Source organism: Lepus europaeus, chromosome 10, assembly GCF_033115175.1.
Source record: "Lepus europaeus isolate LE1 chromosome 10, mLepTim1.pri, whole genome shotgun sequence".
NCBI lineage: Eukaryota > Metazoa > Chordata > Mammalia > Lagomorpha > Leporidae > Lepus > Lepus europaeus.
Genome location: NC_084836.1, coordinates 125,466,801 through 125,494,170, shown reverse-complemented (window position 1 = coordinate 125,494,170; position 27,370 = coordinate 125,466,801). Strand labels below are relative to the sequence as shown.

Genomic DNA, 27,370 nt, shown 5'->3' with positions numbered 1-27,370 from the left:
CAGTTCAAGTCCCCTGCTAGAGATGGAGGGCAGTGGGTGACGGCTCACGTACTTGGGCCCCTGCACCCACACAGAAGACCTGCATGGAGCGCCTGGCTCCCAGCTTTGGATCAGCCCAGCTCCGGCTATTGCAGCCATCTGGGGAGTGAACCAGCTGATGGAAGACCTCTTTCTAGTCTCTCTGCCTTTCAAATAAAATAAATCTTTTTTTAAAAATTGCATGTATCAACAGCAATACAAAAAGGAAAATGAACCAAGAGATTAACTGTTACTTTTTCTTCTTTAATCTTTAGTTTTTAACAGATTCAATGTGATTTGCAGATATAATTCTTTTTCTAAAGAAATGTTTTTTTAAAGACTTATTGAAAGACAGAGTTACAGAAAGTGAGGCAGAGCAAGGCAGATCTTCCATCCACTGGTTCACTCCCCAAAGGGCCACAACACCTGGCGCTCAGCCAGGCTGAGGCCAGGAGCTCCATCCAGGTCTCCCACACGGCTGCAGGGGCCTAAGGACTTGGGCATCTTCCACTGCTTTCCCAGGGACATCAGCAGGGATCAGAGTGGAGGGTGCCCAGGCCCCTGGCAGACAGCACTCTCGGAACACACTGACCCTCCCTCCCTCCCTCTCCCCCCATCCCCCCTCTCCCTCCTCCCCCTCCCTCCCTCCACTGTTACTTTTCTGAGCTTGTGAAGAAACCTTACACTCTCTCCTATCCTCAACCTTAGCTTCCTATTATCCTATGACACAAATGTGTTTCCTTTATAATAGAAAAGCTAGAAGCTTGCAAAGCAACAGAATTGACTATGCTTCCTCCCCTGGGAAGTGCCGGCCAGTGCAGCCCCAGCTGGCAGAGCAGGGACAGCTCGAGCACCTTGCAGAGGGCACCTGGTGTGCAGCACTCTGGCGGGGCCCGGCCTGGCCTAAGCTCCCTAACCCACTCTACCACCAGCCATTTCCAAATTAAACTTAACACAAGTTAATCCACATCACTACATCCACATGAAAGGGGGCAATGCTGATGCACAAAGCAAGCCTCCAAGTCCTGCTGACCCCTGCACAGCCAGCAGTGGGCTCTCCCCGGTGGCCCAACACATCCACGAGTAGCTGCCACGGTTCCTGCAGCTCTTCTACAAGCCTGAGCCAGTACAGAAGAAGCGTGCATGCGTGCGTGTGTGTGTGTGTGTGTGTCGGCCTGAATGGCGGCCCGGTACCTTCTCTCCTTCCTCCTCTCGTCCATCCTCTTGTCCAGCGCTGCGTAGATGGCGTCCGCCTCCTCATCGTCCTTCTCGTAGGGCCCGCTGGAGAAGAGGCTGCCGGCGTAGCCGTTGAACTGAGGACCAAACAGCTCACTCAGAGGGGCCACATCCCCACACGACCCCTCTCACAGAGCTCCTGCACACACCCAACCAGAGGGGTGCCAGGGGCCTGAGACAGAGCAGCCACCCGGGTTGGAAGAGGCTGGAAGGGCAAAGAGTGAGGGTCCCAGACCAGGCCCTCGTTGATGGGAGCCATGGTGAAACCCCAGCCAGATCAGCAGTCAGCGAGTGACGCCCGGCAGGGGCAGCCACCCGCAGACACCGTCACACCTGGCAGCGACTCCAGCGCCGCTCCTGTCCCCAGCTGCCTGCGATGCAGCCCCTGGAAGCAGCGCTGATGCTCAAGTCTCTGTGTCCATCACCCACACGGGAGACCTGGACTGAGTCCCAGCTCCCACAGTGGACAGAGTGAACAGCAGACGGAAGCACTAGCCTGCCTCTCAATCTAATCAATTACATGGAAGATAATGCCGTGTCACTATTAACTTCCTGGTTTTGGTAAGTGTCGCAAGGTCAGAAGGATGGAGTGCTGTGGTATCCTCTCTAAGCCTCCACCCGTGGCACCAGCACCCCATATGGACGCCGGTTTGTGTCCTGGCTGCCCCACTTCCGATCCAGCTCCCTGCTAAGGCCTTGGAAAGCAGAAGATGGCCCAAGTCCTTGGGCCCCTGCACCTGCGTGGGAGACCTGGCAGAAGCTCCTGGCTTCAGATTGGCCCAGCTCCAGCCGCTGTGGCCATTTGGGGCGTGAACCAGGATGGAAGACCTCTCTCTGTGCTTCTCCCTCTTTTTGTAATTCTGCCTCACAAATACATAAATAAAATCTAAGAAAAAAGAAAAAAAAGATGGGGAAAGCTTGGTGAAGAGTATACAGGAACATAAGAATCTTTTTTCTTGAACTGTTTTTGGTATTATTTTTCCAACTTCATGCAAACTTATTTACTTCAAAACTAAAATTCATTGCTGAATTTTTTATTTTATTAAAGCAGTAAAAGGTCCCATCCCCACCCCCAGCGTAAGTGGGACAACTGTCACAGGCAACAAGCCACAGGCCACTCCCCTCACCAATAACAGAACTAATTCTCCTCAGGGGACAGGTGTCACCTGTCAGACTGCCCTGCTGCGCGGCGCAGCACTAACACGACAGGACGCAAAGACCCCTGGGCAAGGATGCGTCTTCCAAGGGACACTTCCCCTCCCCACGCCACACCGAAGAGGTCCCATGACCCGTGGGCGGCACGTGCGGGACGGCTGGGGGACCCGCAGACAGCCCGGCCGCACACGCACCTCATCGTAGTTGGTGTCGTTCAGGTCCTCGTCGTCATCGTCGGCAGCCTGATTCTTCTTCATCTGGTCCCCAACGGTCCTCTTGCCGGGGGGTGCATGGCGATCGTCCACGGGGTCGTTGGCATCCCGGGCAGGTCCGATGTCCGACCGGGTGGTGAAGCCGGTAGCCCTGCAGCAGACCAAGGCGCCGTCAGCCGGCTCCTGCACCTGCCCCTGGAAGCCCCCAGCGCCCAGGTCTCCACCCAGGCTTCTCCATCTGCCGTGCACAAGGCTGCCCAGAGCTCACACCTCCGCTCCACAGCCAGGCAGGCCCTCAGACCCGCCTGGCCCAAGCCAGGCCCCCTCTGGGTGCAACCGGTATCCGCCCCAGGCTGTGCACCCAGCACCAGGGCAGGCACCACTCCTCCCCAGGCCCGACACCCATCACCGCCGGTAACCGCCTCGCGACTCCTGTCCCACGCGGCTCTGAGCAGGGCAGCCCCTCTTTCATTTATTTACTCGAAAGGCAGAGTTACAGAGAGCGAGGAAGACAGACACCTTCCACCCGCTGGTTCACTCCCAGGCGGCTGCAGCGGCCGGGGGCGGCCCAGGGGCCTCCTCCGGGTCTCCCACCCGGCCGGCGGGGGCCCACACTCTTCTTCCACTGCCTTCCCAGGCCGATCCCAAGCCGCCCCCTGACGCCGGCCCGCGCCCAGCTCCCCAGCCCTGGCACGCGAGGGGCGCCGTCCGCAGGCCCCGGAGCGTCCAGGGTCCCGGGCTCCCGCACCCCGCCCCCCGCCCCCCGCACGTCCCCTCGCCCTCGGCAGCACCAACACCACAGGAGCGGGCGGCCGTCCGCGGCGGTCACCCCCTCAGGCGCAGGCACAGCCCCACGGGGACCGCTCCCCGTACGCCCCCGCCGGCCGAAGCCCCCCTCTCCGCCCCCGGCCCGGCCGCAGGCCTCACCCCCGGCCCAGCCCCGGCACGTAGCCGAGCGGGGCGGGCATGCCCAGGAACGGCTTCTTCTTCTTGTTCATGGCGGCGAGCAGAAGACGCGAAGCCGCAGCCCGAGACTCCGAGCCGAGCCCGCCACAGCGCCGTCGTCGCGAAGGGTCGCAGCCGTCGCGTCACCCGCGCCCCGGAAGCAGAGCGCGCCGTCCGCCCGAGGCTCCGCCCACCCGGACTCCCGGGCGGAAGCCGCGGGGCGGGTACCGCCCACTTCCGGCCCGCCGCGCAAGGGAACCGGAGCGCCCCCTGGTGGAGCGGCGGGGCCGCGCCCTCCCGCGCGCTCGGTGGCGCTCCCGGGACCTCCCGGTGCGGGCCGAGCTGCGCGCGTGTGGACCTGGGTGCCGGCGGACTGCAACCCCGCACGCCCCGGCGGTACCCTGGCCGTTCCTGGGAGGGCTGGAGCCGCCGCGTCCGCAGCTCCTGAGAGCCAGTGGACGAAGACCGATGGGTCCCGCGTTGTGGCGCAGGGGGCTGACTGGTCCCGCCGCCCACGTCCCACGCAGGGCGCCGCTTGCGGGCCCAGGGACTCTGCCGCTCTCCCGGCTGCCTGCCACGGCTCCGGGGAATGCGGGCGACGATGCCTGAGCTGGCCTCCGCCTGGCCTGGACCTAGCCCTGGTGGCCGTTTGGGGGGCGAATCGGTGGGTGGGAGATCTCTCGCCCTGTGCCCTCCAAGTCAATCATCTCAGGACAGAAATGAGCGCGGCGGACGCAGGTGCCGTGCGCGGGGGCTGTCACTGGGCACGCACTCCTTTGTTTTTCTGAAAGGCGGAGTGACAGAGCTCTCGCAGCTGCCAGGCGCGCCCCAAATGGCCACGAGGACCAGGGCTGCGCTGGGCTGAGGCCGGGAGCTGGGAGCTCCACCGGGTCTCCCATGTGGATGCCAGAGGCCCCGCACTTGCGCCATCCTCTGCGGCCTCCCAAGTGCACTGGCAGGGAGCTGGATCGGAAGCGGGAGTAGCCAGGGCTGGAATCAGGCCGCCCCCGCCCACTGGGCCAGCCCGGAGCTCCACGCAGGCCTTCCTCCCGGGGGCAGGGACCCCGTGACTCGAGGTCCCCACTGCCTCCCGGTGGAGGACCGGGTGCCGCACCTGCGATTCTGCAGCCCCCACAGGGCCCAGGCAAGGCAGACAGCTCAGCCACTCGCAAGCCTCGTCTTCCTCACAGCTCAGGCCAAAGACGCCTGTGCCAGTCCCCAGCACCTCCAGCCAGGACCCTGGAGCAGGCGCCCCCGCTGCCCCACGGCCTCCTCGGGCCTCTCTCGCCCCCTCCGCGTTCCCAAGCCTGCACCTGCCAGCGCAGCTCCCCACGGCTCGCGCTGGGACTGCAGGGCGAGGGGAGCTGCCTCCAGGCCAGCAGGAGTGGGGGAAGGCAGGGGAGGGTCGCGCCGGCTTCTCTGGGAAGCAGGTGCCCATCTGAGAAGGAGGCCTACGAAACCCGATTATATCGGCGGGGGCGAGGGGCCCGGGGCCCCTTGCCTGGCCCCGGTCGGTCAAAGCCCCCGGGAGAGGGCGACCCCGGCGGCGCGGCGACTCGCGCCCCGAGAACACACACGCCAGGCACAGGCGGCACCGCGCGCCGCCCCACCTCGGAGCGCCTGGAGCGCGCGGCGCTCGGGGCCGGCGGCAGGTGCCTCGGCGCGCAGACTCGCGGGCCGAACCGGCTCGGCGGGGCGGCCGGGCGGGGCGGGGCGGGGCGGCGCGCGCTCCCCGCCGGCCACACCGGCCGCCTGCGCGGCCAGGGGCGTGCGCGGGCGGCGCCGCGGGCCCCATGTTCGCCGAGCTGAGGGACAACCGAAGCCCCCCGCGAGGCCGCGCCGCGGCTGTGCGCGCGGGCTTCGGGGAGCGCCGGGATGCGGACGGTGAGCGGGACGCGGGCGCGGGCGGGGCCCCCTGGCCTGAGCGTGTCCCCACGGCCTCTGTGCTGCGCTGGGGGCGGCCGGCCTCCGCGGCGTGGGGTGGGCTGAGCCCGGCCGCGCCTGTCCCGCACCGGGGTCACCTTTCGGGAGCGACCCGGACTGCAGCCCCGCTCCCCTGCCCCTCCCTCCTGGAACGGGACGTTGAGGCGGGGAGGGATCGACCTGCGCCGGGTGCGGGCAGGAAATGGGCGGGCCCCGCCGGCTCCGGGCAGATGCGGCGCGGGCGGAGGCGTCCGGCAGGTTCCCCGGGGCGCGGCGCGCAGCGCCCGGAGATCCTGGGAACCGGTCCCCTCCGCACCGGGGCTCCCTCGGTGGCCGCAGTGGCCACACCCTTGAGTCTGGGGTCTCTGAGGTTCCCCAGGGTCGCCGGAGCCTTACGGGGTGCAAGACCGAGGGTTCCCCCATTGCTCAGCGCAAGACCAGGGCCAGCCCGGCCGCCGCAGGACCCGCCGGCTGTGTCGGGGGCGGGGCCCAGGGCGCCGGCTTTGCACCACGACCTGACAGCATCCGGGATCCCACCCGGATGGGAGAGGGTCCGCGGAGCCGCTGCCTGCCCCGGGGGTACCAGCACCGGGAAACAGGCTGAAGGAGCAGGGAGGAAGGGGCGTGTAGGGAGCCGCCGGCGTCACTGGGGTATCTGGGCAATGGCTGCACCCCTGTGCTAAGCACCAGGTGCTGTCCTGGGCCCAGCTTGTGGTCTGGGAGGATTTGCCAGGGCAGGCCGTCGGAGGGACATGGGGCAGAGCTGTGGACACCGGTGTTTCTGGCCAGGGCGACTTCAGTGGGACCCTCTTCCTGCAAAGGCTGCCCAGGAGGCAGGTCCTCTGTGTGTGTGTGTATGGGTCCCGTGTGTGCCTGCAGGTCCTGTGTGTGTGCCCAGGTCCCATATGTGTGTCTGCAGGTCCCGTGTGTGCCCAGGTCCCATGTGTGTGTACAGGGCCCATATGTCTGCAGGTCCTGTGTGTATGCGTGTGGGTCCTGTGTGTGTGCACACGTGCCATATGTGTGTCTGCAACTCCTGTGTGTGTGTGTGTGTGGGTCCCGTGTGTCTGCAGATCCCATGTATGTGTGTGCACAGGTTCTGTTTATGTGCCCTGGTCCCGTGTGTATGTGCAGGTCTCGAGTGTGTGTCCAGGTCCCATGTGTGTGTGCTCTGGTCCCATGTGTATGTGCACACAGGTCTCGTGCGTGTGTGCACAGGTCCCCTGTGTGTGCACAGGTCCCATGTGTGTGTGCACTAATCCCGTGTGTATGCATGTGCAGGTCCCGTGTGTGTGCACAGGTCCCCTGTGTGTGTGTGCAGGTCCTGTGCTGCATGTGGGAGACACACAGGCCAGCCCTAGGCAAGGTGCAGAGCTCAAGACCGCGGAGGCCGCCCCTTGCCTGGCTCCCTGGAGTGTGGGTTCTCCGCAGGTAGGAGGCATGGTGCCTCCAGTCTCTGGACTCCTGCCCCGGTGGCTTGGGGATGCGACTCCCCTCAGGGGTGGGGAGGAGACGGGCACGGCAGGGGAGCTGCCTTTCAGGAGCCTCTGGAGCCTGACCAGGGCCCCCGCACACAGCCACTGCCCACTTCAGCTTCTGCCGGACCGTCCTGGAGCACACGGTGTCTGCCGAGAGCATCCCCTGCCACCTGCCTCGGACGCCGGGCACCAGCCTCACGTGGCACGACCCCCGCAGCCAGAGGGCGTGCGGCAGCAGACCCATCAAGCTCCTGCAGCAGCCAGGCACAGAGGCCCCCCAGGTACCCCGCCGCCCGCCCCCACCCCGCACGCCCACTGCACCACCCTCACTGCGCCCACCACCCTCCTCCCCCTGCAGGGCCAGCTGTACTCGGACCACTACGGCCTGTACCACACCAGCCCCCCGCTGGGCGGCCTGACACGGCCCGTGGTGCTGTGGACTCAGCAGGACGTGTGCAAGTGGCTCAAGAAGCACTGTCCCCACAACTACCTCGTCTACGTCGAGGCCTTCTCCCACCACGCCATCACCGGTACGGCCGGCCGCTGCCCTCCCGCGCCCCTGGGCGAGTCCCGAGTGTCCGCGTGGCCCCCGGCGTCCCCGTGGGCCTCAGCTGTCCGCCCCCTCCCTGCAGGCCGGGCGCTGCTGCGGCTGAATGCGGAGAAGCTGCAACGCATGGGGCTGGCGCAGGAGGCCCAGAGGCAGGAGGTGCTGCAGCAGCTGCTGCACCTGCAGGTGCGCGAGGAGGGGCGGAGCCTGCAGCTGCTCAGCCAAGGTCTGTGGGAGAGGCTGGGGGCAGGGCTGGGAGGGGTCTCTGAAGGATCTCAGGAGACCGGCTGGAGGGGGCCCGGGAAGGGTGCACCCCCCTTCACCCCCATCTACCCCGCAGCTTCCTTCGGAAACATGTCCTAGCTGCTGTTGAGGCTCAAACCCCAGACCAGCACTGTGACTGGAGCCCGTGGCCAGGGACGAAATGGTGCTGGCAGCTCAGCTCCTGGACCCTGTGGGATGCCTGGGCAGCAAAGCCCAGTTCTGTGGACAGGCGGGACCAGGGCGCTCAGCTCCAGGTGTTTCTGGGTGGGCACTCCATGCCTCCATGCCGCACCCTGGGTTAGGCGGCCCTCCTCTGGGACCGGGGTACGTGCTGCTGGCCGCCTGTGGGGCAGCTCTCGAGCCAGAGGTGGCCAGGTGCCTGCAGTGTCCCAGCACTGACCCGTCTGCCACCCAGCTGGGATGAACTCCGCCCTCTTAGCTCGGTGCCCCTCCTGTCCCTGCCAGGGCCCGGCAGGCCCAACTCACAGCCCAGAGGAATGGTCATCAGAACCCACCGGCTGGCTGCCACGCCCAGCACATGCTGAAGCTGGCTCCCTGCTCTGAGTTCGTGAGAACTGAGGCCGGGGGGCATCCAGGCCCATGAAGACGAAGCCACCAATGAGGTGACCTCACACGGGGCCCTGGGCTCGGTGCTGCTCCTCAGCCGATGCCTGGGGGAGTCTTGCGATCCAGCATCTTCTGTCCGGGTCCGTGGCACAGACATTTTCCGTCGTCACTCTCCTGGGAAAATCTGGATTCACAGGAGAGGCTGCCCCAAGGGCCTCGCCCCCACGCCTGCCTGCAGGCGCCAGAGCATCCCCTCCCTGGTGCAGGGCGGCCCTGGCCCGCACACTGGCTTCTCTGCCCTCTCCCACTCCCCCCCAGGGCTCTGAAACGCTCAGGGACAGATGAGGCTGACCCCAGCCCCTCTGTGTGCCCTGAGCCGGCCTCGGGTGCGAGGTTGGTCATCGCAGCCGCAGGTCCCGAGTGGCATTCGGAAAACTGGCCTGGCACCTCCGTCCTGTGCCATGACCCCCAGCTGCCCGTGTCTCTGTCCCCGACCACCCTGTGCTATAGGTCTTTCCCCAGGGAGCCCTTCCTGCCGCTACCCATCCTCCTGCCTCTGTCTTGCCCACCCCATGCCCCTGTCTTGTCTTGTCTTGCGTTCACTTTTTTATACTCTGACAAAGAAAAGAAAAAACAAACAGAAATAAACGTGGTTCTCAAGTGCCTGCTGCACTGGGTGTGGGGGTGGGGTCGGCATGCCTGGCTGCCTGCAGGCCGGGCCACCAGGGGGCAGTGGAGCTGCGTTCTGAAGAGGCCTCCCCCAAGGCGGAGGCCACAGCCAGGGCGCCCCACGGGGGGCCCTGGGGCTGCTGTCCCGAGGATGGGGCCTTCAGGCCTTCTCTGAGGCCAGAGGCCAACCCCAGTGGGGCCTCCAAGCCCCTTCGGGTTTCTGGTGCCTGCCTGTTGGCCCTGGCTCCCTCTCATCTCCCCAGGCAGAGACTCTGTACGCAACCCTCCAAATAAGGCCTCCCCTGTAGGGTCGGGGCTCCAGCCTCCCACCCAGGGCAGGGTCGGGACACAACACCCCAGCCTCGCGGTGTGGCCACCCAGGCACACAAGGGCACTGGACCGTTCATTCGCCAGCCCCTTCCCCGAGGTCCTGGTGAACCTGTTCTGAACCCAGGCTGGGCAGGGGGTGCTGAAGCAGAGGGCCTGAGGGAGGGCTATGCACCTGTCTCTACCTCCCGCCTGGCAGTGTCCAGCGGGGTGTAGAAGGTCCACGAGCTTCCCTGGGGCGTCTGAAACAGCAGGTGCGGCAGCAGCACGCTGTGGCCCACACGAGGTCCACCCCAGGGTTCCTCTCTCCCAGCCCTGCAGGATGGCTGCGTCAGCGAGGGGGCAGGGCCTTGGGGCACCTGCAGGCCGCTGGCCACCATGCTCTGCCTCATCTGTGCCCACGCCTGAGGGGCCGGGCCCCAGCCCTGACACCAGCCAGCGAGGAACACCCATCCCGGGGCTAAGAGAGGCAGGTCCAGTGGCCAGGGCCCCCAGCCAAGCCCTGGTGCCCTGGCAGGGGCCAGCTGGTCTGCAGCCTGCTGGCCAGTGGGCCCGCGTGGGGGGGCGGGAGCGCCGTGGCCTTCCTGCTGCACCTGCCCTGGCTCAGGCAGCGCCCAAAGCCCCTCGCGGGCCTCAGCTCGCCCCCACGTTCCACAGGCGGCACAGCTGGTCCCCGCCTGGGAGTCCCCACAGCGCAGGCGACGGAGCTCCGAGCCCGGGCGCGAGACGCGAGACACCGGGCCCCGGACCCCGGCGGCCGCCCCCTCCCCGGCGCCGCGCGTGGCGGGAATACCGCGAGAGTTCGCCCCCTCCCCCCGCCGTAAAACTGTCAAAGGTGGGAGGGGCGGAGCGCGCATGTGCGCAGCGCGGCGTGCAGCCTGCGCCGCCCGGACCCCGCGCCCCGCGCCCCCGGCCCGGCCCGGCCCGGCCCCGGCCCTGCTGGGCGCCGCAGGTCAGCGCCGGCCGCCCCCGCCTCTCCCGGCGCGGCCGCCGCCCCCGCCCCGCGCCCCGCGCCGTCCCCGCCGCCGCCGCCGCCGCGCCCGGACCCCGCGCGCGCCCCGCGCCCCGCGCCGGCGCCGTCTTCCCGCCTCCTCCTCCTCGGAAAAAGTCGCCATTTTGGTTCACTGCCTTCGCCCCCCCCGCGCCGCCAGCGGCCCTTCCGGGCCAGGCCGAGGCCCGCGCCCGCGCAGGTGACAGGTGGGTGGCGAGGCCGGGCCCGGCGCGCGAGCGCAGCCGCCCTCCCCGCAGGGTCCCCGCGGCCCCGCCGGGCCGGCGCCGAGGCCCGGGCGGAGGGCGGGTCTCTGCCTCCCGGGCCTGGGGGGCGCTGGGGGGCACGGCCGCATCGGCGCCGCTGTCCGCGAGGGTCGTCAGGGACGCGAGGACCCGGGCCGGCGCTGTCTGCCTTCTGCGTGCCAAGTGGGGACTTGGGAGAACTTTCCTGGCGCGAGGACCCTCCCAACGCCCAGGCCCAGGCCGCCGGCACCCCTGGGCCCTGAGCAGCGGCTGTCCTGCCTTGGGGCCTCGGCCCTCGCCGACCCTAGCAGCCCCCTCCCCTCCTGTCCGGCCCTACTTAGGTAGACGCTGGTAGGGGAGGGGTCCGCTCCTCACCCAGCCCTGCGCCTGCTCCGGGGTGTCCCCATGGAGGAACGGCAGGGTCGGGACAGGAGAGCCTCTTGCTAGTGGCCGCGAGGGGAGGTCAGCTGGTGGTAGCCCAGGTCTGGCTGGAGACCAGGTTGCCCCAGGTGCTGCCAGAGGGAGTGTGTGTGTCCAGGGACCCTCTCAGCTTCCTGGGCTGCTGGCGGGGCGGGTGGGTGTTTCCTGGGTCTGGGGGCCCCGTGGGTGCCGGGCAGGGCAGCCGAAGGCATGGCTGGCCCCCAGCCCCCTCCTCCCTCTTGCGTACCTGGGGACACCCCGGCCAGCCGGGGGCGGGGGTGACCCTGGATGCCTGAGGCTGTCAGAGCTGGCGAGGGTCTTGGGACAGGACTGGTCCTGCTGCACAGAGGGTGCCTCTTGGTTCCGCTGTCACACGCTTCCTTCCTTGGCCAGGCCTGGGGCGCAGCGGGCCTCAGGGCACGGCCGCCTGCTGTCCCTCGCAGAGATGACCGATCCCTTCTGTGTCGGAAGCAGCCGCCGGCTCCAGGGCTCCGGCAGGAGTGGGCCGGGGAAGGAAGGCGGCAGGAAGGAGGTCCGGCTGCCCGTGCTGCACGACGCACCGAAGCTGGGTGAGGGTCACGGCCACCAGCAGGACCCCTACCCTCGGGTGGGAGCTGTGTTCACGTGGGTCCTTGTCCAGGGCTGGCCACAGCCTTTGCCCCAGTGCCTTGCTGCTGTGGGTGCGAGGCCCCCAAGGTGGCAGACATGGCTGCGCGGTGCCCTAGCCTGGCTGTGCCTGTGCTGCAGGGATGCCGGTGGCTCGTGGTGGACAGACGGTGGCTGGCCAAGCCCCACTCTGCTTTGACCCCGGAAGTCCAGCCAGCGACAGGACGGAAGGGAAGAAAAAGGGGCGGCCGAAAGCTGAGAACCAGGCCCTCCGAGACATCCCTGTGAGCTCCCTGAGGCCCAGACTGGGCGTGTGCTCTGCCCATGGAGGCCCCTGCCCCAGGGTGTGGCCAGCCCCGTGCGCGCGCGCACACACACACACACGTCATGAGGTCCCAGTAGCCCCCAGAGTGGGCCTGGTCATGGCCACTGCTTGGGGTGCTGAATTCTCCCTGTGGTCGGTGTGCCCCCAAGTCCTGTAGGCCTGGGCAGGGCCCCCGTGTCCTGTAGGCCTGGCCCCCCGTGTCCTATAGGCCTGGGCAGGGCCCCATGTCTTGTAGGCCCGGGCAGGGCTCTGAGCCCAGGTCTTGGGTTGGCAGAGGCCTGGGCCGTGGAGGGTCGGCAGCCTGACCTCTCCCCACACCCAGCTCTCCCTGATGAACCAGTGGAAAGATGAATTCAAGGCACACTCCAGGGTGAAGTGCCCAAACTCGGGGTGCTGGCTGGAGTTCCCCAGCATCTACGGGCTCAAGTACCATTACCAGCGGTGCCAGGGGGTAAGGGCCCCTGGGTTGGGAAGAGGTGGCCTGGGATGTGTGTGGGCCCCGGGGCCCCGTCCCACACCTGCCCTCCCTGCCCAGGGCGCCATCTCAGACAGGCTGGCGTTCCCTTGCCCCTTCTGCGAAGCCGCGTTCACATCCAAGACCCAGCTGGAGAAGCACCGGATTTGGAACCACATGGACCGACCCCTGCCTGCCCCCAAGCCTGGGCCGGTCAGCCGTCCGGTTACCATCAGCCGGCCCATTGGGGTCAGCAAGCCCGTCACGGTCAGCAGGCCCGTGCCTGTCGGCAAACCCGTGCCAGTCACCAGGCCTGTGCCAGTCGGCAAGCCCATCACGGTCAGCAGGCCCCTGCCGGTCAGCAGACCCATCGTGGTCAGCAAGCCAGTGACCGTCAGCAGACACACACCGCCCTGCAAAATGGCGCTGCTGACCCAGGCTGAGAACCAAGCGCCTCGCGCCAGTGGGCGGAGCAGCGGTAAGAGAAGGTACGGGCTCTCCGTGGGTGGGGCGCTCCTCGGTCGCAGCCTGGGGGGACGAGGCCCACCTTCCGGGTCCTCCTGGCCCTCAGCTCGCTGTGCCCCGCAGGGCTACCGACAGCCTGGACGCCTGCCCCATCCCACCCAAGCAGGCGAAGCCGGAGAACGGGCAGTGCGGCCCGTCTAGCACGGGCCAGAGCGCCACCTTCCAGCTGCCAGCCGAGCCGGGCAGCAGCTCCCTGCCGCAGGGGGGCAGGCCCTCGGGGAACAAAGAGGCGCTGAGGATGGCCCAGCAGGAGGAGGACCCTGAGCGCACAAAGCACAGTGAGAGAGAGCCCCAGGGGTGTGTCTGGGGGGGCCTCGGTCAGGGGCTGTTTGACCAGACCCTCTACCCCCCCCACACCCCATCCCCGAGTCAGGAAGGAAACAGAAGACGCCCAAGAAGTTCACGGGGGAGCAGCCGTCCATCTCGGGGACCTTTGGGCTCAAAGGTGAGACCCCGGCCAGCCAGGCCCCTCGGGCACGCGCTGGGCCCTCAGCTACACGCCCCACGCCTGTTTCTGTGCCCATAGGCCTGGCCAAAGCCGAGGACAAGGCCCGCACTCACCGCTCCAAGAAGCAGGAGGGAGGCCCCGAGGACCTACGGAAGAAGGTGCCCACCCCTCCCACCGCTGTCAGCAAGGAGGCCCCGGCCCCCGTGGCCCACTCAGCCCCAGGTGGGGATCTCTGGGGGGCTGGGGGCTGGGGGCACACAGTGTGGCCTTGGATTCCCTACCTGGAGTCCCTGAGTGCCCGGCCCTGCCTCTAGGTGGCGCTGAGGAGCAGTGGCAGCGCGCCATCCACGAGCGGGGGGCCGTAGTCTGCCCCACCTGCGGCGTGGTCGCCCGGAAGACCCTGGCAGGGCTGAAGCGGCACATGGAGGTGTGCCAGAAGGTGAGGGCCACGTGCTCAGGCGTGGGGTGGGGGTGGGGCCCTGTGGGCCAGGCTGCTCACCCCTCCTCCTGCAGCTGCAGGACGCGCTCAAGTGCCAGCACTGCCTCAAGCAGTTCAAGTCCAAGGCGGGCCTCAACTACCACAGCATGGCCGAGCACAGCGCCAAGGTACCGCCCCCGCAGTCCCCAGTCCCGGGGCCGGGCTGGGCCCAGGGCCGACGGCTCTGAGGCTGGCCCTGTCCTCAGCCCTCCGACGCCGAGGCCTCCGAGGGGGGTGAGCAGGAGGAACGGGAGCGGCTGCGCAAGGTGCTGAAGCAGATGGGGCGGCTGCGCTGCCCCCGAGAGGTCAGTGTGCCCCAGCGGTCAGCCCGGGGCGCGGGGCTGCCCGGGCGCCCAGCTGATGTCTGTCCCTGACCCCCAGGGCTGTGGGGCCGCCTTCTCCAGCCTCATGGGCTACCAGTACCACCAGCGGCGCTGTGGGAAGCCGCCCTGCGAGGTGGACAGCCCCTCCTTCCCCTGCGCCCACTGTGGCAAGACCTACCGCTCCAAGGCTGGCCATGACTACCACGTGCGCTCGGAGCACGCGGCCCCGGTGAGCGGCCCTCGCATGCCCCCGGCAGCCTGCACTTCATGCCGACCCTGACTCTGACCCCTGCCTTTCGCTGTCCTGCCCCATGGCTCACCTGGCGCTGCAGCCCCCCGAGGAGCCTACGGACAAGCCCCCTGAGGCCGAGGACCTGCTGGGTGTGGAACGGACCCCGAGTGGCCGCATCCGCCGCACCTCAGCCCAGGTGGCAGTGTTCCACCTGCAGGAGATCGCAGAGGATGAGCTGGCCCGAGACTGGACCAAGCGGCGCATGAAAGATGACCTGGTTCCCGAGACAGCACGGGTGAGTGAGCCACTGGCCACAGGCTGCAACCCCTGCATCCGCGGATGAGCTGCTGGCCTGGCGCTGTGGCTCTCTGACCCCCGAGAGTCTTCGGGTACTGTGCCTGTGGCAGGGGCGTGGCTCACCTGGCCCCCGACTTCACAGCTCAACTACACGCGCCCGGGCCTGCCCACGCTGAACCCACAGCTGCTGGAGGCGTGGAAGAGCCAAGTGAAGGAGCGAGGCCACGTCAGCTGCCCCAATGACGTGAGCGGGGCGGCCAGCAGGGAGTGTGGGGAGGCCGAGACGGGGTGCTGAGCCCAGGGTGACCATCTGGGTAGGAGCAGAGGCTAAGACCTGTCAGGAGGGGACTGTCCTTAGCCACCAATCCACTCCGACCACGGGCCCCTGCAGGGTGCTCAGATGGAGACCCCTATGGGCAGAGGAGGCCGGAACCTCCCGCCCTGTGCCCAGCCTGCTCTCCGCCCAGAGCTCACAGGGTCCAGAAGCCCCTGCACTTGCCCTAGAGAGGCCCTGGGCTCCCCTGGCCCGAGGCCCTCCCCCACGCTGCCTCCTGCCCGCAGTGCTGCGAAGCCATCTACTCCAGCGTGTCCGGCCTCAAGGCCCACCTCGCCAGCTGCGGCAAGGTCAGTGTTGGGGTTTCCCTGTGGCCTCCCAGCTTGGGCCCACCAGGGAGCCCGGTGCGGGAGCTGGACGGCCAGGCCTAAGGGCTGGCAGCTCCTCCCTCCAGGCCCTTCCCAGCATGCACTGCCACCACTCCCCTCTGGCTGCCCCCCTTCCATGGGGGAGGGCTGGGACTGCACTCAGGTGTGTTGCAGGGGGACCACCTGGTGGGGAAGTACCACTGCCTGCTGTGTCCCAAGGAGTTCAGCAGCGAGAGCGGCGTCAAGTACCACATCCTCAAGACGCACGCGGAGGTGCGAGGGCAGGGGCTGGGGCTGGACACCCTGCGGGGCGCCTGCTCCCGGCTCCTGCCTTCACCCCCTTTCTCCTCCCCCCAGAACTGGTTCAGGACCTCCGCAGATGTGCCACCCAAACACAGGAGCCAGGACCCCGAGGTGCCGAAGAAGGAGAAGAAGAAGAGTAGGGGAGGCGGGAAGAAGCGAGGCCGCAAGCCCAAGGCCCCGCCCCCTGAGGCCCCGCCCCCTGAGGAGTCCGCACCCAGGCCTCCCCCACGCGGGGACGACTGGCTCCCAGGGGCCAGAGACAAGGGGGCCCGGGGCTCCACTGGCCGTAAGGTGGGCGCCGGCACGCCACCTGAGAAGTGAGCCAGGGGCAGGGCTTGGCCTCACACTGCCCACTGGGCCCCATGGTCCAGGCAGGGGCACCAGGGGCAGCCTGGCCTCCAGTTCCATATCCACCCATCCGTGCGTCCAGTGGGGTGGCCCAGCCACCCTCTCCTCCCTGAAGGGATCCCTTCCTGGGCTGGGCTTCCCAGGGGGTGCTGGGGGCAGCCACGTAAGTGTAGTAGCCTGCATGGCCAGCCCTGGGGATGCTCTGGTGCCCATGGGGTCGTCTGCGCCCTTGGGCCTTGTTGGGTCCCCAACCTGGCTCCAAGGCTCGGGTGACCCTGCTGAGCTGACCGTGGCTCTGGGCGGTGAGCGCCTGAGCAGCCCCTGCTGCCACCCACACTGGAATGCAGCACCCCCAGCTACCTCCCAGCACAGACCCGCTGCCGCTGCCCGCCCGGCCCTCCCTTCTGGTCCTTCTGGTGTCTACCTCTCCAGGCCCTGCCCTGCTGTGCTCCTGGCCTCCACGGGGGCTGCTGCTTCCCTCAGGGTGCAGGAGCCAGGATCCCAGCCCCCACCCTGCAGGCTTTGGGGGCCCCTGGGTAGATGGGTCCCACCTGAGGAGCGGCTGCCGTGGGGGGCACCTCCCACGGCCCCTCCCCCTGCCTGCCCGCACTGCCCCTTTGAGTCTGACCCGCCAGTGAGGGCCGGGGCTCGGCCCCGGGGCTCTGTCCACTGCCTCGGGGCCCTGAGGAGGGCTGGGGTCAGGCAGGGCCTGAGGAGTGCCTGGAGGAAGCGGCCACGCGCGCCTCCGGGGAGGACACTCAGAGGGTGGGTGTGGAGGGAGGCCCCGGTCCAGGGGAGCGGGCGGGTGGCCGAGGACACGGCCTGGACGGCGGGAATCGCGGTGTTTGCCTGTGTGCGTGTCTCCGGGTGTAGTGGGCGCCAGTCTTGTTGCTGTGACAAGTAACAACCTTTTTTAAAATTCTGTTTTTTATACAAAAACTCAACAACAACAATTTGACATTTTGGTGCTAAGGGTTCCCTGGTGCCCACGGGCTGGGGCTGGGCCCGGGCCCCTGTGCGGGCCTGGGGGTGTGGGGTCCCCGTGTGCGGGTCTCTGCTTCTCCCGCAGCCTGGCCTGTTGCGCTGGGGAGTGGGTGTAGACACACGGAGCCTCCGCCCCCCACACCCACACCTTGGTGTGGACAGAGGCGGGGTCTTGGGGCAGGGCGGCTCCCGTGTGCGCTGCAGGCGGGGTCGGGTCGGGGTGGAGTGGGGTCCAGGGTGGGAGGTGTGTGGCCGCTTCACCGGCCTCTCAGGTAGTTGGCGCTGGGTGGGGGCAACCCCTGGGACAGCCCCGAGCCCGCAGGAGGCCCCTGCTGTGGGGAGGGGTCCTGGGAACCTTGACGTTCAGCACTTTAACCCTTCGTTGTCTTTAAGGCGTGGGGGCCGCTGCCGGAGTGGCTGCCCTCCGGCCGGGGCGGGGCGCGCGAGGACCCGCGGCCGGCCGGGCCCCGCAGATCTACCTCTGGCTCCGCGCGCCGGGAGGACGCCGCCGGGCCCTGCGGGGGCGGCGCAGCTGTGTTCCGAGAGCGACTGTATCCAATAAACGTTTATCGATTTTTCCCAGGGTTTTCCTGCGGCCGGCGGGGGGCGGGCCTTCCGGCGGCGCGCGCGCCCCCGCCCCGCGCGCGGCCTTGTGGGACTCGTAGTCCGCGCCGGCGGCGGGGAGGCTGCGCGCATGGCTGCGCCCCCGGCCCCCGCGGACGCCCCCGCGCCGCCGCCGCGCGCCCGGGACGCCGAGGACAGCGAGGGCCGGTAGGCGCCGGGGTCCGTGCCGCTGGGGGTGCGGGCCGGGGCCGCCTTCCCCACGCCGCTCGTGGCTGCCTGTGCTCCGCGGCCGCGCCGACCCTCGCTCCCTCCTGCGGGGAGCGCGCGGGGCGGGCGGGGTGGGCGCTGTCGCTGCGCCTCGAGCTGATGGCGGGTCTGCCCCGAGCGGGCGGGGCCTCCCCGAGTTTCCTCGGGTTTGTGCGGCTCGGGGTCGGCCAGGGCCGAGACCGGCGGCCGGAGGGGAGCCCAGGGGCGCGCGGGAAGCCGGCCCCGCTCGCCCTGGCGTGCACGGCTGTGGGGCCTCCCCGGCGCCGCTGCTTCTTCCGGGTCTGCGTGGCGCCCACGCAGGCGCCTCCTCCCTGGACAGGGGCCGGTGCGCCCGGACGCCTTCGGGGAGGGCCGCCAGGATGGGAGCTGCGCCGTCCTTGACCGAAACCAAGAGTAGGGGGGCAGGGCTGGAGGGGCACCCTGTGGCCATCAGGTTCTGCCCCTGGCGCCGGGGACCTCACGTGTCCCCTCCGTGTCCTCCGCCCGGCCTGGTGGCCTCTGTCGGCTCCTCGAGCTCATGACCCCGAGCCCTGGCTGGGAGTGGTGTCCACGCTGCTGCTCCCGGAAGTGGCTGCTCACGTTCGCATCTGCCTGTCCCTGGCTTTGTGCTGGGCGGTGGCCAGCGTGGGTGTCAGCAGCGACTCCTGACTGCGGATGTTGGCAGTGGACGGAGGCTGGCGAGTGACAGCTCAGGGCAACAGGAAGGAGCGGGCAGCTGGGGAGGCTTCCAGGGTGGCGGGGAGAGCCAGTGGGGCTGTAGTGCCTGTCCAGGGTCACTGGGGACCCAGAAAGGCACCTGTGACAGCCCCTCCCTGCCTGTGGCCTCGTTTTTTTTTTTTTTTTTTTTTTTCCAAAAACGTCCCTTCAGCTGACCACGGACAACCCCCTGCACCGGGGACAGTGACCCCTGTGTGACTGGTCAGCTCTGACCACAGCTGTGAGGGCCTGGACCTGTGCTACTCTGCCCCCAAGTTCCAGATGTGGGGGCCCCAAGGCCAGGCTTGGTGGGTGGGGAGGGGCAGCGTGGCTCCTGGTCTCTAGGTCCCGGGAGGCTCCCGCCCTGGTCCCTGTCCCCCGCCTACAGTGCACCTGCTGCTGTCTCTGAGGAGGAAGCAGGCTCCGGTGCTAGCCACACCCGCCGTGCCCATGCCATGGCCAGGTGGAGCAGCCAGGAGTGGGTGAGGCAGGGGGCACCCCAGCCCTGACACCTCAAACGGAATACCTCAGGTGTGAAGATTCCTGGGCCAGCGTGGCTGCACGTGCAGCCGGCACCCTGATGGTGGTGTTGGGATGGGGCCGGCTCTGGCCCATCCCAGCCCTGGTGAGCCAGAACCTGGGGTGTGGGAGTGTTCATATGAGAGGTTGAAGAACACAGTGGGCAGACACAAGCCCCCTCCCTGCTGCAGGCAGCGGAGGCCGAGGGACCCCTCGTGTGGGGTGCTGAGCCTGGGACAGGGCCTGGCTCTTCTGTTGGCTGCCGCATACCCGGGCTCATGTCCCGCCCCCGCCCCCCCCATGCTTCCCTTCGAACCCTGTGGGTCCTTGCCAGCTGGGGCAGCTCAGCATGTGCCAGGCTGAACCTCCCGGATCCCCTCTGCCACCCAACAGCTGAGCCAGTGACCTGGGCCTGGAATTCCAGCTCCAACCCCCTGGCCCCAGGCCCCAGACACCTCAGAGCACCTGGGGACTCGGGGTGGCTGGGACTTCCCCTCTGCCTCTGTCCTGGAAGTGGGGAGGGGCAGGCACACCCCCCCACCAGGCTGCCCCCCAGGAGGCCTGCAGCCTCCTCTACTGACCTTTTCTGGCCCCCGGGAAAGGACCGGAGCTGTTCTGCTCTGCTGAGGGCAGCCGTTCTCTTCCCCGTGTGGCCGCGTCCCCTGCTGACTGTGGAGCAGCTGGTGGCCACCGGGACCTGCTGGAGCCTCCCTGGGGTGGGGGTGGGGCAGGCCCTGATGCCCGAGGGTAGAGTTTCAGATTTGTTTGTGCCTGTAGGAGGCACCTTGGGACGGGGTGGGGCGTTCGCCCGGCTCTGACATTCAGGTAACCTGGCCAACAAGTGGCTCCAGCTGCCCAGGTAGGCCAGGGGACTGGAGCTTCTTCCAGGGAATTCTGGGAGGCATGTCCAGCCTGGTGGTCCTTGGCAGGCCCTGGGCAGAGGACCGTGTCAGCCTGTGCGCGGGGTGGCTGGGGGGGGCAGCTGAGGCTTGTCCAGGCCGTGCCAGGCAAAATCCGTGCTATTAATATCAGGCGCGCACGAGCCCCAGCCGGGTGATCCTCTTAGGCCCCCGGCTTTGGCCTCAGGCTGGCGGCGAGTCCTGTCTGGTGGGGACCCCTGGGGCCCCCAGCTGCTGTGCTCCCCACCTGAGCAGCAGCAGCCTCTGCCAGCCACCTGGCCTTGCACCTGCTCTGCTGCCGCAGGAGTGGTTGCGCCCATGGAGGGCAGGTTCATGCGGCCAGAGCTCCCGGGCTGTCCTGGGGGGCTGCTGTGGGTCTGAGAGGTCTGCGCACACACCCCTGGGAGCACCCACCTCCGGGACACACCTGCATCCTCAGCCATGAGCAGCCCCCCAACTTACCCTGGCATCAGGATCTCAGGGTGCTGGGCCCTTGGAGCAGAAGGCAGGTGAGTCCTGCTGCTGAGGAGGCCGCTGTGGTGGCCTGGCTGCTCCCTGGCTGCTGGGTGCCGTGCCCAGCGGTGGACAGCAGGAAGCAGGCTGCGGGGGCCCCAGCCATGGGTTTGTGTGGGGCTGTCCACCAAGGCTGCGTCTCAGGGCTGCAGGGACTCCCACCCCTCTGGGCCAGGCTAGTTCTTGTCCTTATCCCTCTGTGGGGGTGCCTCTCGTGACAAGTGGGAGAGGGCGGTGGAGCTGGGCTGGTGTAGACCGGGCCCCTGGTGAGTTCAGGGAGAGGTGGTTTCTGGCAGAGTCACCCCTGGCCTGCTCAGGACAGGCTGTCGGGACTCAAGCCTCAAGGGGGACCTGCGGCGATGGTGGCGGCCAGCAGGGCCAGGGAGAATGACCGGTGGGGAGGACCCAGGGCTCCCAGGGAAGAAGGCCTGTACGGGTGAGCGTTGGAGGAGCAGGCACAGTGCCAGCCCCGGGCCTGCACCGTCCGGCTCTGCGCGTGGGGTGGGGTGGGTGGTTGCTGGGATCGAAGGCACAGCCACGGTGGGGCATGGAGTGACAGCCCCTGTGCTGTGCCCTCCCAGTCCACGCACTGGCTTAGCTAGCCGACAGCCTGCGGGGAGGGGCAGCCCCCTGGGTGGGCCTCAGGCACCTCTGTCCACTGTTGCTGGAGCTGCCTATGTTTGCTGAGCACCCCCTGCCTTCTTGGGGAGTAACAGGCTGCTCCTGGGGTCACCCCACCCCAGGGCCTTGTCCACCATGTGCTGGGGGGATGGCAGTGCTACTGGCACCTGTCTGCCCCCACCCCCACACCCGGTGGCATGGCACTGTCCCCAGAGTGCCCTCACCCGGTCCTCTGGATCCGGCCATCTGTGGATCCCACTCCAGAGCTGTAGAGGTGAGGCAGGTGGTGGCCAACCGTCCCCCAGCACAGGTGTCGTCCTGGTGCTCTCCGTTCGCCACCTCCCAGGAGCCCTTGCCTTCCCATGGGCTGAGAGAATGTGGCCTGTGGGCCTCCAGCCCATGATGGTGGACAAGTGGGGCTGCTGTGGGAGTGTCCAGCACGCCGCCCATGTGGCAGGTGCTCTGCGGCCAGTGCCCTGGCTCTGAGCCACTCCACACATGGCCAGGCCGGGAGCTGCGTGCAGTGTCGCTGAGAGGAGCCGGCCTCCCTGAAGCCGTCCTGGCTCAGGCTGAGGCCCACAGTGGCTGCCCTGGCCCCTTGGGGAGCTTGGGGTCCAAGCGTCAGCTCCGTCCCGGTGCAGCTTCAGCTTGCTGGCAGCACCTTCCTCCCCAGCACTGGGGGATGCTGGGGGTGCTCCTCTGGGGGCCCCCAGTGCCCTCCAGCACCCTGACAGAAGCCAGGCCAGTGCCACCCTGTTCAGTCCCCTCCTGTCCCCACGGTCTGTGGACCAGGTCCCTGGCTGAGCCCCTTGTCAGCCGTGTGCATGGCCTGGCCTGACCCTGCCTCTGCTCACCCACTGTCCGCCCGCCTCCTGGGCTGCCCAAGAGTGCCGGGGGTGGGGGGTAGGAGGAGATGCCTGGGCTTCAGTGAGACCTTGCCTGTCTGGAATTTGAGGGGGACAGGGCCCTGCCCAGCCAAGTGCACATCCTGCCCCCTTCCTCATCACTGCTGGCCCCGCTGTGTGGACAGTGAGCCCCAGGGGCCCAGTGGGCTGGCTGTGGGTGAGTGCCCTGGGCTAGCCTGGGGCTGTGCCTGCCTGCCCAGGGGACTGGTCATGCTGGCCGGTAATAGGGGCCCAAGCCAAGTATACCCCATCCACAGCAGCAATGCCGAGTCCCTGGACAGACTCCTGCCGCCCGTGGGCACCGGCCGCTCGCCCCGGAAGCGCACCACCAGCCAGTGCAAGTCGGAGCCGCCACTGCTACGCACGAGCAAGAGAACCATCTACACGGCCGGGCGGCCTCCCTGGTACAACGAGCACGGCACACAGTCCAAGGAAGCCTTCGCCATCGGTGAGCCGGGTGGCGTGTCCACTGCCCTGCACGGCCCGCCCCCTCCAGCCTCCCGCTCACGGGGCAGGGGGGGTGTCCCCACCTGCCGGCAGGCCTGGGGGGCGGTAGCGCCTCCGGGAAGACCACTGTGGCCAGGATGATCATCGAGGCCCTGGACGTGCCCTGGGTGGTCCTGCTGTCCATGGACTCCTTCTACAAGGTGAGGCCCGACCCTGGGTGCCGGCGGCAGGGCAGGCGCCAGGCTGCAGGGCCGCCGCGGGACCGCCCGTGCCCCGCAGGTGCTGACGCAGCAGCAGCAGGAGCAGGCCGCGCGCAACAACTTCAACTTCGACCACCCCGACGCCTTCGACTTCGACCTCATCGTGTCCACCCTCAAGAAGCTGAAGCAGGGCAAGAGCGTCAAAGTGCCCATCTACGACTTCACCACGCACAGCCGCAAAAAGGACTGGGTAGGCTCGGGGCCGGCAGCGAGGGCCTGGGGCTCGCGCCGGGCGCCAGCAACTCCCTGGCTTCCTCCGCAGAAGACGCTGTATGGCGCCAACGTCATCATCTTCGAGGGCATCATGGCCTTTGCCGACAAGTCGCTGCTCGAGGTGAGGCCCCGCCCCTGCCTCCACCTGTGGGGTCTGCGCGTCACCCCACCCTGGGAACGCCAGGTGGGCTGTGGCCAGTCCCAGGGGCGTGTGGGCATGACTGGCCTGACGCCCGCATGGCCCCCCCAGGGTGTGGGGCCAGACCCCAGATTCCCCAGCTCCCTCAGCTCCAGGTCACAGGTTTGTAGGTCCACCGCCAAGGTCGTGAGCGGCTGCCCAGCTCATTCCGGCCCGTGCTGGAGCCGGCCCGCGTCCCGGCCCTTCCCCCCACGCAGGGCGGCCTCTGCAGACCTGGCTGGCCCTGCCGGTGACAGGGCTGCGCCCGGGCCGGCCGTCCCCTCCCAGCTCCTGGACATGAAGATCTTCGTGGACACCGACTCGGACATCCGCCTGGTGCGGCGGCTGCGCCGTGACATCAGCGAGCGGGGGCGGGACATCGAGGGCGTCATCAAGCAGTACAACAAGTTCGTGAAGCCCGCATTCGACCAGTACATCCAGCCCACCATGCGCCTCGCCGACATCGTGGTGCCCAGAGGTGAGCAAGGGCCATGGGGGCAGGGAGGGCGGGCCCACTGCCCTGCCGCCCCTGGGACCACCCCCCATTCCACCTCATGGTGCCCTGTCCCGCCAGTCCCACTCTGCTGTCTGACCATGCCCGCCCCGGCCACGCCCCAGCCTGCCATCTGTGGCCATGCCCACCAACCACGCCCCCAGCCCCGTCTGACCGCGCCCCTCCTGAGCACGCCCCGCCCCCCACCCCGTCTGACCGCACCCCTCCTGCCCAGGCAGCGGGAACGCGGTGGCCATCGACCTGATCGTGCAGCACGTGCACAGTCAGCTGGAGGAGGTGAGCGCCTGCTCTGGGCCGGAGTTGCCCCAGCCCCTCTGCTGCTCTGCTGCCACTGTCCACAGCGGCCTGCTCGCCCTGCCCCACGCATCCACTGTCCCCCCGTGGTGCTGATCCTGGAGCGTCCCGGGGCTGCTGTCCTAGCTTGGTCACCTGACCCAGCACCAGCCCTGCTTGGTGGGGTGGGAGCTCAACCCCCAGAGGTACCCGGCCCGAGGCTGGTCCTCAGCCAAGGGCCTGCTGACCAGGACCCCACAGGGGGCAGCAGCTCCTCTTAGTGGGCTGCCCGGGCTGCAGCCCCGGGGGTCCTGGCTTTGCCCAGCCCGGAGCTGTGGATCCTGGCCCAGGCGGTCCCAGGTGAGCGGCCGTGAGAAGCCGACCACCTCCCGTGGCAGGCGGCTTCTCCAGAGGCCGCAGCACATCCTTCCTGGGTGGAGGTGGCCGGCCACCCGCCCTGGGCACTGACACCTCACCCGTTCCCTTGTGTCTCCCTGTGCTGCCGCCACAGCGTGAACTCAGCGTCAGGTAAGACCTCCACAGCCGTCTGCACAGCTGGAGGCATTTCCAACCGCCACACGGAGCTCCCAGCCTGGGCTGTCACTCAGCCGGCGCAGGGCAGGGTGCAGTCCCTAGAAGCAGAGGGGTGGTGGGCTCAGCACCCCCACCCCCGCCCGCTGCTGCTCCCCCTGCTGGCGGGCGAGGGCACCGAGGGCCAGAGGGGCTGGGTGACCTCCCTGTGGTCATGCCAAAGCAGTTGTGCTGGGCAGAACCTGCCGGTCACTCCTCGTCTACTTGGGGTGACCGTGGGTTCCAGCCACAGAGAGGACAGCTGGCCGCCTGAGCCAGCACAGCCAGGCCCCGGGGCAGTGACCAATGGCACATCCCCTGCCACCGGAGCAGCCGAGCCTCGTGCTCCGTCCTGCCTGGTCAGGAGGAGCGGGACTGTTGGGACAGGATGCCCGCCAGCAGGTGGGCAGCGGCTCATGGGCGCCCTGCCCAGCTCCGTGTGCACTGGAAATGCCTCCAGGGCCGCCGCCCAGCCCGCTTCCTGGCCCTGCATGTGCCTGCTCACCCTCACCCAGACCGGGGCACCTGTGGGTCTTGTCACCTCGGTTCCTCTCATAGCCTTTGTTCTGAGAAACCGTCTCCAGGGTTTCGAACTTGAGAAAACGCCATTCTCTGGTCAGCGAGGAAGTGGTGGCCATGCCCCCCTCCCCGGCCGGCTCCAGCTCCAGGAAGTGCTGCGGTGGGCAGGGGCCGGTGGGCGCTCCCGCCTCCCCAGGCACGTCCACAGCCAGTGTGGCCCTGCCCCACTGAGTGACCTTCTCTCTGTTCTCTCCTGGCCGTAAACCCGCTGCCCCCTGAACGCACCCTCACCTGGCGAGCAGAGGAAGCTCCGTTGGGATCTGTGAGCAGAGCGCTCTGGTTGTGCCTGCTGTGTGCCCCCCGCACCTGCCCTGCACCTGCCCTGCACCTGCCCCTGCCTCGCCCCTCCTCCTCCCCAGGTGGAGCAGTAGGCAGCGCGGAGCCAGCTGTGTGCCCCTCTCCCAAGAGGGACCACACACCCCCTGCCTGGACAGGGCTGGACCCCAGCGAGAGGCTGGGGGCTCAGACCCATGGGCACCTGTGAGCCCACGCCACACCCCCGCTCTCCGCCCCCTCTGCTTCTCCCCAGCCCAGAGTGGCACGCTGCACAGCCCAGCCTCCGGGCCCGCGGCTCTGCGTCCTGCCTGCTCCTGCACCCTTGCCTGGCAGCTGGTGGGGGCCTCTCCCGCCCCCTCCCACCATGTCAGCTGCAGGGAAGCAGCCCCAGCCATAGGGGGCCCTGGTGGGTGACACCCACTCTTGAGCGTCCCCGATGGACTGTGTTCCAGGGCCGCGCTGGCCTCCGCGCACCAGTGCCACCCCCTGCCCCGGACGCTGAGTGTCCTCAAGAGCTCGCCGCAGGTGCGAGGCATGCACACCATCATCAGGTGAGCGCCCACCTGCGAGCGGGCGGGCGGCCCCCCCAGGCCCGCCCCATGGCTAAGCCTGCGCCTGCCCGCAGGGACCGGGAGACCAGCCGCGACGAGTTCATCTTCTACTCGAAGAGGCTGATGCGGCTGCTCATCGAACATGCGCTCTCCTTCTTGCCCTTCCAGGTGCGCGGGCGGCGGCGGGGGAGGGGGGGGGGAGGGGCGGGGCCCTGCTGACGGAAGCCCCTACCCCGCAGGACTGTGTGGTGCGGACCCCTCAGGGGCAGGACTATGCGGGCAAGTGCTATGCGGGGAAGCAGGTAGGCTGTGCCGGGTGGCCAGGGCACCTGAGGCGGCGGCGGGCCGGGGGGCGGGCCGGTTCAGCCCCCTCATGCTCCCCAGATCACGGGGGTGTCCATCCTGCGGGCGGGCGAGACCATGGAGCCTGCGCTGCGAGCCGTGTGCAAGGACGTGCGCATCGGCACCATCCTCATCCAGACCAACCCACTCACTGGGGAGCCCGAGGTGCGGGGTGCGAGGGGGGGCGGGCGGGAGGAGGGGTGGGCTTGGGAGCCGCGAGGGGCGGGGCAGGGGGCAGCCCCGAGGGGGCCAGGCCCTGCTGGGGCCCTGACCCCTCGCTGCCCGCAGCTCCACTACCTGCGGCTGCCCAAGGACATCAGTGACGACCATGTGATCCTGATGGACTGCACGGTGTCCACCGGGGCGGCAGCCATGATGGCGGTGCGCGTGCTCCTGGTGAGTGGGCCCTGGTTGGGGGGGCAGCTCCTGCGGGGCTGGGCCTCACCTGCTCTGTGCGGGGCAGGACCACGACGTGCCCGAGGACAAGATCTTCCTGCTGTCGCTGCTGATGGCGGAGATGGGCGTGCACTCCGTGGCCTACGCCTTCCCCCGCGTCAGGATCATCACCACCGCCGTGGACAAGCGCGTCAACGACCTGTTCCGTATCATCCCAGGCATTGGTGAGGCACGGGTGGGGCACTGAGGGGGGTGCCCTCGGCAGGGGGCGGGGCCCCGCCTCACTTCCTGCTCCGTCCGCAGGGAACTTCGGTGACCGCTACTTTGGGACAGATGCAGCCCCTGACGGCAGTGACGAGGAGGAGGCGGCCTCCGTGGGCTGAGCTGCCTCCCACCCAGGGCCCAGATGTGCTAACGTACTGCAACTTTGGAGATGTTGCGATGTGGTGTGTTCTGTGCAATCAGTAAAGCTTCAGGACGGAGATGTGTGACTGGCTGGTTGGGGTGCGGGAGTCGGGCCTTGGCTGGGACAAGGCCAGCAGGGGGAGAGGCCTGAGAGCCTGCCCTGCCCAGCCCAACCTGGCTCCAGGCCTGCACCAAGGTGAGGGGACGGCTGGGGCCCCTGGAGCCACACAGCTTGGTGGTGCTGGGCCTGGGCCTCGGGAAAGGACAAGACTGCCCAGGGCTCTGGGTCTGAACAAGAAGCCACTGCTGACCCCTCTGTCCTCCATACATTTCGTACATCAAGGGACCTGGCGGGAACTGGCCAGTGGGTGACAGCTTGGAGGACGTCCAGGTTGGGGGCAGCCCCACCGTGTGGGACCAGGC

General features: G+C 68.3%; 4 protein-coding genes across 16 annotated transcripts in view; 3 read left to right on the top strand and 1 right to left on the bottom strand.

Annotated features, from left to right (window-relative positions):
* The window catches only part of PRPF6 (pre-mRNA processing factor 6), a 41,702-nt gene extending 37,995 nt beyond the window's left edge, over positions 1 to 3,707 (bottom strand). The window contains exons 1-3 of the mRNA XM_062204512.1: positions 3,549 to 3,707; positions 2,604 to 2,772; positions 1,213 to 1,331 (exon numbers count right to left, since the gene is read on the bottom strand). Of these exons, the coding sequence (XP_062060496.1) occupies positions 1,213 to 1,331; positions 2,604 to 2,772; positions 3,549 to 3,619 (359 nt within the window). The 5' untranslated portion in view covers positions 3,620 to 3,707. The remainder of the gene's footprint in view (positions 1 to 1,212; positions 1,332 to 2,603; positions 2,773 to 3,548) is intronic.
* A 1,652-nt stretch (positions 3,708 to 5,359) lies between these two features.
* SAMD10 (sterile alpha motif domain containing 10) lies at positions 5,360 to 9,002 on the top strand. 2 transcript variants are annotated; one of them, XM_062204511.1, is made up of 5 exons: positions 5,360 to 5,450; positions 7,067 to 7,248; positions 7,326 to 7,497; positions 7,600 to 7,700; positions 7,855 to 9,002. In XM_062204511.1, the coding sequence occupies exons 1-5, from the start codon at positions 5,360 to 5,362 to the stop codon at positions 7,885 to 7,887; spliced, it is 579 nt and encodes a 192-aa protein (XP_062060495.1). In that variant the 3' UTR covers positions 7,888 to 9,002. The 2 variants fall into 2 exon arrangements, with proteins under 2 accessions (XP_062060495.1, XP_062060494.1); XM_062204510.1 differs by having other exon boundaries at positions 7,600 to 7,740.
* A 1,419-nt stretch (positions 9,003 to 10,421) lies between these two features.
* Positions 10,422 to 17,487, top strand: ZNF512B (zinc finger protein 512B). Of its 6 annotated transcripts, none has more exons than XM_062204504.1 (16): positions 10,422 to 10,538; positions 11,438 to 11,563; positions 11,742 to 11,884; positions 12,200 to 12,867; positions 12,968 to 13,182; positions 13,278 to 13,349; positions 13,431 to 13,574; positions 13,667 to 13,791; positions 13,866 to 13,958; positions 14,037 to 14,135; positions 14,212 to 14,382; positions 14,486 to 14,680; positions 14,825 to 14,926; positions 15,244 to 15,306; positions 15,499 to 15,597; positions 15,682 to 17,487. In XM_062204504.1, the coding sequence occupies exons 2-16, from the start codon at positions 11,440 to 11,442 to the stop codon at positions 15,946 to 15,948; spliced, it is 2,580 nt and encodes an 859-aa protein (XP_062060488.1). In that variant the 5' UTR covers positions 10,422 to 10,538; positions 11,438 to 11,439; the 3' UTR covers positions 15,949 to 17,487. The 6 variants fall into 6 exon arrangements, with proteins under 6 accessions (XP_062060488.1, XP_062060487.1, XP_062060493.1 ...); XM_062204503.1 differs by having other exon boundaries at positions 11,388 to 11,563; XM_062204506.1 differs by lacking the exon at positions 10,422 to 10,538 and having other exon boundaries at positions 10,726 to 11,563; positions 12,200 to 12,376; positions 12,461 to 12,867; positions 15,682 to 17,484.
* A 701-nt stretch (positions 17,488 to 18,188) lies between these two features.
* Positions 18,189 to 27,024, top strand: UCKL1 (uridine-cytidine kinase 1 like 1). 7 transcript variants are annotated; one of them, XM_062204501.1, is made up of 15 exons: positions 18,189 to 20,413; positions 22,204 to 22,391; positions 22,484 to 22,590; positions 22,670 to 22,840; positions 22,913 to 22,984; positions 23,330 to 23,519; positions 23,770 to 23,831; positions 25,220 to 25,239; positions 25,706 to 25,804; positions 25,879 to 25,972; positions 26,044 to 26,106; positions 26,189 to 26,311; positions 26,435 to 26,542; positions 26,610 to 26,766; positions 26,846 to 27,024. In XM_062204501.1, exons 1-15 carry the CDS (start codon positions 20,346 to 20,348, stop codon positions 26,923 to 26,925), a joined length of 1,602 nt encoding a protein of 533 aa, XP_062060485.1. In that variant the 5' UTR covers positions 18,189 to 20,345; the 3' UTR covers positions 26,926 to 27,024. The 7 variants fall into 7 exon arrangements, 6 of the variants coding, with proteins under 6 accessions (XP_062060485.1, XP_062060483.1, XP_062060486.1 ...); XM_062204499.1 differs by having other exon boundaries at positions 22,201 to 22,391; XM_062204502.1 differs by lacking the exon at positions 25,220 to 25,239 and adding an exon at positions 24,340 to 24,356 and having other exon boundaries at positions 18,190 to 20,413.
* The last annotated feature ends 346 nt before the right edge of the window (positions 27,025 to 27,370 follow it).

Excerpts from the sequence above, each read along its gene's own strand:
- ZNF512B (XM_062204504.1), top strand. The coding sequence starts at position 11,440 with ATGACCGATCCCTTCTGTGTCGGAAGCAGCCGCCGGCTCCAGGGCTCC. Across the intron at positions 11,564-11,741 it reads GCACGACGCACCGAAGCTGG|GGATGCCGGTGGCTCGTGGT; the intron begins GTGAGGGTCACG and ends CCTGTGCTGCAG. Across the intron at positions 15,598-15,681 it reads TCCTCAAGACGCACGCGGAG|AACTGGTTCAGGACCTCCGC; the intron begins GTGCGAGGGCAG and ends TCCTCCCCCCAG.
- SAMD10 (XM_062204510.1), top strand. The coding sequence starts at position 5,360 with ATGTTCGCCGAGCTGAGGGACAACCGAAGCCCCCCGCGAGGCCGCGCC. Across the intron at positions 7,498-7,599 it reads CTCCCACCACGCCATCACCG|GCCGGGCGCTGCTGCGGCTG; the intron begins GTACGGCCGGCC and ends CCCTCCCTGCAG. Across the intron at positions 7,741-7,854 it reads CCTGCAGCTGCTCAGCCAAG|CTTCCTTCGGAAACATGTCC; the intron begins GTCTGTGGGAGA and ends TCTACCCCGCAG.
- UCKL1 (XM_062204497.1), top strand. The coding sequence starts at position 21,863 with ATGGCCTGGCCTGACCCTGCCTCTGCTCACCCACTGTCCGCCCGCCTC. Across the intron at positions 22,591-22,669 it reads CCATGGACTCCTTCTACAAG|GTGCTGACGCAGCAGCAGCA; the intron begins GTGAGGCCCGAC and ends CGTGCCCCGCAG. Across the intron at positions 22,841-22,912 it reads ACAGCCGCAAAAAGGACTGG|AAGACGCTGTATGGCGCCAA; the intron begins GTAGGCTCGGGG and ends CTTCCTCCGCAG.